The sequence below is a fragment of the Eumetopias jubatus genome, unplaced genomic scaffold (assembly GCF_037043125.1).
Source record: "Eumetopias jubatus isolate StellerSeaLion01/CBP00866 unplaced genomic scaffold, mEumJub1_p1.0 scaffold_8, whole genome shotgun sequence".
NCBI lineage: Eukaryota > Metazoa > Chordata > Mammalia > Carnivora > Otariidae > Eumetopias > Eumetopias jubatus.
This window is the reverse complement of record NW_028274814.1, coordinates 64,928,497-64,937,067: the sequence shown is the minus strand read 5'-3', so window position 1 is coordinate 64,937,067 and position 8,571 is coordinate 64,928,497. Positions and strand designations below refer to the sequence as shown.

At 37.1% G+C, this 8,571-nt stretch overlaps 1 protein-coding gene across 1 annotated transcript in view; it reads right to left on the bottom strand.

Annotated features, from left to right (window-relative positions):
* Window positions 1-427: 427 nt before the first annotated feature.
* FAR2 (fatty acyl-CoA reductase 2) overlaps window positions 428-8,571 on the bottom strand; it is a 48,926-nt gene continuing 40,782 nt past the window's right edge. The window contains exons 9-11 of the mRNA XM_028113227.2: window positions 5,693-5,822; window positions 2,380-2,507; window positions 428-1,487 (exon numbers count right to left, since the gene is read on the bottom strand). Of these exons, the coding sequence (XP_027969028.1) occupies window positions 1,325-1,487; window positions 2,380-2,507; window positions 5,693-5,822 (421 nt within the window). The 3' untranslated portion in view covers window positions 428-1,324. The remainder of the gene's footprint in view (window positions 1,488-2,379; window positions 2,508-5,692; window positions 5,823-8,571) is intronic.

Sequence of the window (8,571 nt, the reverse complement as noted above, 5' to 3'; positions counted from 1 at the left end):
TGAATTCTCTAGTAGGTGTGATTATTTTTACTTAGGTCCCAAATACTTTATTTGAATAATTTCATGTTTTTAACATGAAATGCTGCAATCCAATGTACACTGATCTCTCAAATGCGAGGAAAGTCAGGATAATGGTTATATTAATACAGGGATTTGAGAATAAATAGTTTTTACCCATTAATTCATTGGTATTATACATAAAATATTTTTAAATAACACCTATTCTCTAAACTGACAGTCACTTAGTGAAGTCTATCCTTTTCAGCTGTACATTGTACAGTTAACATTGTGCAAGTGGAATGATCAAGATACTAGCAAGTCCTGGTTATCACAGAAGGGTAATCTTCACCACTTCGCGGAAAAAGACTAAATATTTACATTTAAAATTTTGCTTTCCTCACTGGCAAAGATCAGGGGACTTTTTTTTTTTTTTTTTTTAAGATTCTAGCCTAGTACCTTCCTCCCATCAGTCACTCTCACCCTGAGGCCTGAGCAAAATAAGCTTAAATATAAGGGGTTTGGTGACTTCAGTGAACAAAAAGGAAACTCTTGGGAGAAGGTTATCAGGAAAATGGGTGATTCAAAAGATTTAGAAATAACAGTTGTCAGTTTCAAATTATGAGAACTGATTTTACTTACAAGCATCATCAGTCCCAGTGCAACTATGTACGCTTGAGCCCTCATTCTGTACATTTTTTTTTTTTTTTAGATTTCAGAAGTGGGTGTAGTTGAGGGAAGTGCTAAATGTGAACCCACTTTTCCAATTCCCCCAGCCTTCAATCAAGTCTTCATGGTATAACACAAAAAGGAAGTTCAGATTTCAGTAGAGAATTATTTCTTTTACAGTATTTCTGAAGATGAGGATCATTCTTCCTCAACTTAATCTTGATTTTAAACCTTTATACTGGGTACCTCAGAATGATTCCAAGGTTAGAACTGCCTTTTAGCATATTTCAGCTTCTATCTATCATGTGTTCTTCCATGTTCATGGAGTCAAAATTAGTCCTCTCAAAGGAAAAAACCTAAATATGGACAGATAAATGTACTTTGGTGTTTTATATTCAAGGGCACAGAATGGAGTGTTAGGAAGCAATCTGGAAATAATTTTTCCTATGATATGTATGATTATAGGCTAGGATATGACTTTCCTTCTCTCACTGAAATGAAAACAATATATAGGTAAGAAACAGAGATGAAGACATGACAACACATTTGACAGGTAATGAGCTTGGGCATATTCTTCGTTACTTCCTAATCTTGAGAACCACAGTTTGCTGTTTTAGAGGTATCCAAAAGGTTCCAGATAAAAGCTTGCCCAGTGTTCTTAGACCTTAAGCGTGCTGGATGCCCTAAAGTAGGAGAGGAATTTATAACAGAAGCTCACAATGAAGAACCAGACATTCCGAGCCATCTGAGATCTTGCAATGAGAAGGCGCCAGGCGATGAGGAAGAGGGCAGTATTAAAGAGGTAGTGAATATTTCGGAGCCTGGGGAACAGACATATAGAATCAAAGTTAAAACAGCACCAAAGACCCAACTGTGTTATCTGAAGCCTAAGTGTGTGACCAGCAAATTGTTAGGTGCTCAGAGGTACGTGGCGTGACCTTATGACCTTTTGATTTTTACAGTTATTTCCACAACATGCCTTCTGAATAATCAGGTTTCCATAGTATTCCCATAACTCTCCCTGCTTTAACCTGTCTTACAAACAGGACTAACAATCTTTCTTAAACTTACTTTGATCATATTACCGTACCACAAATCTTCACTGGTTCTTGCTCAGTAGAAGGTAAGTTCTAAAGTTCTCAGTCTGCTATTCAAGGTTCCTCTCTGCAGTTTACTTTTCCAAGCTTATAATCTGTGCATTAAAAACCCTTTGCTTCTAACAGAATTATATCAGACTGTTCCGGTTCTTTGTCCCATATGGAATCATGACTGAAAGAAATTTAAGGCAGTTTAAAGACTTGAAGAATGGTTGATTTGCCCATGTTAAAGAGCACAGGTCTCCTGCTTGTTGGGTATTCTTTATATCACATTATGACAAGATGTGGTAGAAGAAACTTGGGTTCAAACATGGTGCCGCTACTTCCCATGTCTTACCATGGACAAGTTACTTACCTTCTTTGAGTCTAAATAGTTTTTGGATTAAAAAAAAAGAAAAAATGGGATAACAGAATAATCCCTCCCTCCTAGGGGTGTGGTGAAATCTAGGTGAAACAGTGTATTACAAGAAGAGAGTATACAAGGAAGGACCTGTAAATTAGTAAATGCTCGAAAAATGTTAATTCCTCCCTTCACCCGCTCAAATTTCATGTCTGGTATAAAATCAGATACATGTGGTAAGTGCTTAATAAATATTAACTGACTGATTATTCTTACCTTTTCAAATGTTGTTTTGCTTCTGGGATCCCAGCCATATCCTCTTTCAATAAGTACTTCTTAATTCCTAAAACATAATTTTCAATGTATTCCAACCAGTTCAGTTGGCGCACATCAAAGTTGAATACCTGAAAGGCAAGAAGAGATTATGGATTGCCAGATTTTCATTGCTGGAGACAGTCACCTTGTCCTTTTGATGAAGTTTCTTTTACATAAATGAGTGACATTTGGTTTGAGAGACTTGGTTTGGACCCCTCCAAAGGAGATTATTTGAGCTGTTATTTCAAAGGCATTGACAATATGGGTTGCCATTTACACAGAAATATTTAAACATAGATCAAGCACAAATATTTGACTTTTGGGAAGTCTTGTGAGGGAAAATTAAAGGAACTGGCATTAGTCTGGTAAAAGCTACTTTCTTTTTTTTTTTTTTTAAGATTTTATTCATTTGAGAGAGAGAGAATGAGAGATAGAGAGCACGAGAGGGAAGAGGGTCAGAGGGAGAAGCAGACTCCCTGCCGAGCAGGGAGCCTGATGTGGGACTCGATCCCGGGACTCCATGATCATGACCCGAGCCGAAGGCAGTCGCTTAACCAACTGAGCCACCCAGGCGCCCTAAAAGCTACTTTCATTTCAAGCAAATGGGGATTATTTTTAAAAGTGATGGAATAACTGGTTAGGGACCAAAACAAATTGTGCTTCTTTTCTTTTCTATTCTTAAATTTTGGTGGTGTTTCCTTGGCCTACCATCCTTTCCTACTTCATTGTGCAGATTAAGGTAAACTGGATAAGCAAAGTCTTAAGGAAAAGTTTAACAGAATTTATATTCTGTATTTGCTTTAGAGATGTTATCCACTATGTTGCTGTTAAATGAAGCCCTTCAAAAACATTTAGAGTTAAGTGGTAAGAGTTAGTGCTTCCCTTGGAACACTAGTGCATTTCCTCCTCTTGGACATAGAATGCCATGAAACTATATTTTCCCTTTCACTTTGCCACCAGAAAGCTCAAAAACAAATTTCCTGCTTAACTGCAGTGACTAGATAGGATCTCGTAGACTACACATGGATGGACATTCTATTTTTTTTGACTTCACATTTTAACATTTTCCCTAGTTTGACATTTTATTTCTCTTGTTCTTTTATTACATGTGTTTATTGCAAGTTAAATCTTTGTGAAATTATATGGAGTGTTAACAAAGCAGATGAGACTGAGTTCCAGAGAGCTTCATAGACTTGTCCAACAGCTGAAATGCTTTCCGAAAGTAATTATCACTTTGGATGTTTGTTTTCTATAGTAGCACTAAATATTACTTATTCATCTATATAAGAGGCTTTTATTTTTCACATTTCTAAGTTAGATTTCAATGAGGCCCTAGTTTGGAATCCTTATTACATAGGGCGAATCAAACAATTCTAAGCCAGAGTTTGGCAATTATATCAAATTATTCAGGACTATTACCTTTGCTAAGGTATTTTGAAAGCGTATGTTAAATCCATAGCAGATTTAATTTTTTTTCCACAAAATTTTTGGTTATTTTAGGTTAAAATAGTAAAATGTCAAAAAACAAAACTCTAAGCTATTACCTCTTGAATTATTTAGATGGATAAATTCCTTGGAGAGAATGCAATAAAAATAAGCGGACATGAGATTTGAAGCTAATTTTAAAAATAATTTACAATAGCTAGAGCTTTTTTTTAATAAGCTAGTTTGACCATTATACATTTCAAACAAGTGCTTAGAATAATTTTGGCTATACAAAGTATGTAAACATTTCTGAAAATAGCTCTATTTCATGTCAGGTTTAAAGATGCTCAGCAATTATTTCTAAATCTCTAAATCTCACTTGGTGGGCGCCTGGGTGGCTCAGATGGTTAAGCGTCTGCCTTCGGCTCAGGTCATGATCCCAGGGTCCTGGGATCGAGTCCCACATCGGGCTCCTTGTTAAGCAGGGAGTCTGCTTCTCCCTCTCCCTCTGCCTTTCCCCCTGCTTCTTCTCTCTCTGTCTCTCCCGCAAATGAATAAATAAAAATCTTTAAAAAATAAATCTCACTTGGTTTATTTAATATATTTAATGTAACACTTAATGGTGTTTGGCTTTGCAAGTAACCCTTAGGTCCCATGACCCAAAGTAATTCTAGGGCTTTATAGTTTTTGGATTTGAATCATGCTCTGTGAGGCTGGAATGTAGGAGCCTTAACTGGCAAGTGAGGCGAACTATGGCCTTCTAACGTTTCCTTCTCAGTTTGACTTGGTCTCTTCTACATGCTGCCAAGTACTAGATAAATCAAGAAATGCTTTATTCTTTAAAATAAAAAAAGGGAGATAATGTCAATCAAGAGAGTGAAAACTAAGGATATGCTTGGGGAACACCTGACTCTTCAAGAAGAAAAAAAGCTAGGAACATATACAAAGTATGAAAGATTTCTTTTTTTTTTTTTTTTTTTTTTGATTTTAGTTATTTGACAGAGTGAAACAGCACAAGCAGGGGGAGCAGCAGAGGGAGAGGAAGAAGCTGGCCCCCTTCCTAGCAAGGAGCCTGCAGCGGGACTCGATCCTGGGACCCTGGGATCATGACCTGAGCCGAAGGCAGATGCTTAACCATCTGATCCACCCAGGCGCCCAGTATGAAAGATTTCTATATCTGTGAATTTCAGAATATGCAAATATTTCAGGACCTAATGTCTGCAATTGCCCAGAAAGTAATGTAAAGAAATAAATGGCACTGATGCTCAGCAATTAAAAGTGAAGGCCTGTCTTGAGAAAAGTCTGAATTGTTGAAGACAGGTCATTAGAGGGAGAGGGAGGCTGTCTGTGCTATCAGTGTGCTAGAGGGAGGGAGGGAAGTCTTGGGATGCACATGTGAGGAGGGGTTAGCTTTAAAAAGAAGGAAAGAACTGTAGCTTTGGAGATGCAGAATGATTTTGATTTAACAAGAAGAGTGGATGTGTTTATGAGCGGTAAAATTATGATTATTTCATTGAAGTCCTATGTTATGGGATTAGGGAAAATACAGAGGTTTGTTGAAAACAGCCACCAAGGGCAAATAGGGATTGAAGCAAAGTATGTGAAATGTGACTGCAGGATAGCAGTGAGGATCTAATGAAAGTCAAGAACTCAGGTCTCTTACATCAACTTATGTTCTGCAATTGTATCAATAGCACAGACAGATTTTCTTTAGGGCCTCCCCCCCAAAAAAGATTCTGTGTCTATAACTAAAACTTCCTTTATTCATCAGCTTTCCAGGTCAAATAATTCTAAATTCTAAATTCCAAATGAGCAAGATTTTCCTGTTGGTTGTCAGCACTCTACTTACTCTCTGATCTTCAGGACTCAGCTCAGACATCAGCATTTCCGTATTGTACGTGCTCCATTCCCAACTCCGGTTGACAAAATACTCTATCATGGAAACAGTTTTTAAAAGCCGATTCATGATCTTTGTCATCCTGGGGTAAAGATCAGGTAGGAACAAATATCAGCACACCACTGATGGCTGATTTCCCTGTTACTCTATAGGATGTGTGACAAATTACTTTCGAGAAAATATAAACAATTTCACTCTTTCCCCCATTTTCTCATTAAAACACGGATTTTTTCTCTTTCCACATTAACTCTCTGTTGAATGAAGGAAGGGGATGAATCTAAAAGAGTTTGTTCTATTACTCATTTTAAAACCACCAAACTCCTCCTCTTCCTCTTTACTACCTTCTCTTAAGAGTAGCAAACATTTAAAAAACCCAGCCTGATACCAGAAAAGAACTTACTGGGTGATAGCCCAGTGTCTGGCACTGTGCTGATACTTTAAAAAATTATCTCAGCTAGTTCTCATAGTATCTGTTAGGTAGGTATGTATCTACATTTTATGAACAGGCAAAGTGAGCTTAAGATAGATTAAGTGGCCATGATAATATTAGCATCAAAAGGAAAACTCCAACCCAGTTTTGATCAACCTGGAAAAGCCTCTGCTTTTGTAATCTCACCACTCTGTGTCCCATTACTTCCCACGGCTGGCATCTTCCCATCCTGGGATCAGGACGTGGACCAGCTCCACTGTGTGAACTTTCCAACTTTAAAGGAGTTTATGGAAAACTTTCATAGTTGCTCTTATTTGATCCTCACAGGTAGATCTATGTTATCTTCATCTTACAGAAGGATTGACAGGTTCAAGGTCACACAGCGAATGCATCAACCTAGATCTGGCTACAAATCACTTTGCCCTATAGAATATTTGGCCTTTAGAACATTTATCTTAGGCCAGTTTTAGCAGTAGTGATTCCTGTAGTTGACCCAGTAATGACTTGTGATGCTATTTTGGGAATTTGGTCTTATTTCTGGTCAAATCCTAACGCCCATATACCTAATAACTTACGAGGGACTGTCCTCATCGTATCATGGGAGATTCTTAGGCAAAAGGTAGACTCGTTATTCCCTGATACAAGCATCATAAAAGGGTTCCATTTGGCTATTATCATCTTACATTTTTGCTATCGACTGAATATTTATATCCCTCTCCTCTCCAAATTCATAGATTTAAACCTATTCTCACCAGTGTGATAGTATTTGGAGAAGACTTTGGGAGGTGATTAGTGCCCTTTAGAAAGGAGACCCCAGAAATCTCTCCTGGCCTTTCCAGCATGTGAGGACACAGAGAGATGGCTATCTAGGAGCCAGGAAGCCGGCCCTCAGCAGATGCTGAATCTACCAGCACCGTGGTCTTAGACTGCCCAGTCTCAGAAATCAGCTTCTGTTGTTTATAACCAACCCAGTCTGAGATTGTTATAGCAGCCCAAATGGACAACAAACTTTATCCCTCCTACAACTCTGATGTCATTGATGTGACTTCAAGAATTTATTTTAATTAAAAAAAAATAATCGTAGAATGAAATCCTGCATAGAGGAATATATCAGCATAATAGTATTTTTTCTTAGAAAAAATACATTTTTAACTTTCAGATACAGAAGTTCTTAACACATAAAATGTAAAACCCATAAAGGAAAAGTGATTCATTTTTTTCACATAAAAATCTAAAACTTCTTCAGTAATGACTGATTACTATAGTCTATGCTCTCTTACATAAAACCTTATAAAATAGGTATGATTACTGTCCCTTTTTACAGGTGAGGCAGTTAGGTATTAGAGACAGTAATTTAGGGCTCATATAGCCCTTGACTTGGTAAAGCCAGGATTTAAATATGTAAGTCAGACTCTAAACTCCATGCTCTTAAGAAAACCTACATTGTAGGTAGTCCCCTTGTATTAAAAAAAGTTTCATAATCAAAGCTATGAGATAAGAAATTGACTTGGAGAAAATACAATATATATTTATGCACATAAATATGAGTTTCTGTAAGTTAATAAGGTCAACCCAATAGAAAAATAGGTGAGAAGCAGAGGCAGACAACTCACAGAGGAGAAACCTTGAATGTCCAATGAACAAATGAAAGCCCAGCCCCTCCAGCAATCAGGGGAATGCAAATCAAAGTAACAAAGAGATGCCCTTCATTGCCATTAGTTTGACAAGTCAAAAGATTTGATTTTTTTTTGCCAAATATTGACGAGGGTAATTAAAAACGCATTTTTACCCCCCCATGCTGATGTGGTAGTGCAAAATGATAGAGCCTTCCTTTAGGGCAACCTAGTGGTAGTTGCAAAATCCAGATAGCCTCCAATCCAGCAGTCACACTCCTCAGCATCCTCACCAGACCCAGTGGTACATTCCCAAAAAAATGCACGTGCACTGATATTCATTACCCAATTGTAATAGGAGAAAACAACACTAGGCAGAATGACTTAGATTTTCAAGGAAAATTAGTGAAAAAATTTGGAAAATATATAAGCTTGATTTACACACACGCATGCACATACCTCAAAGCAAAATTATATTTATATATGTCTATATATGGTTGTAAATGCATAGAAGATTACACACAAACATACCTGGGAAGGGAGTCTAAAAGAATTCTAGCATTTTCTGCCATAAAGACGATTCTTAAAATTCCTCTAGAAACCTACCCATTTCCCACAAATATTACAATTTAATTTCTCAAAATTCATAAAGATTTTTATTGGCTCCCTTCCTACTTACAGAACTTTGCTCTTTATCCAGGTCTTCTTCCAACCCTCATAAATTTTAAAGTCTTCAGCATTTCTGCCTATAATGTTTGTTTTTCCTTTTTTTCCCATCTTTATTTAAT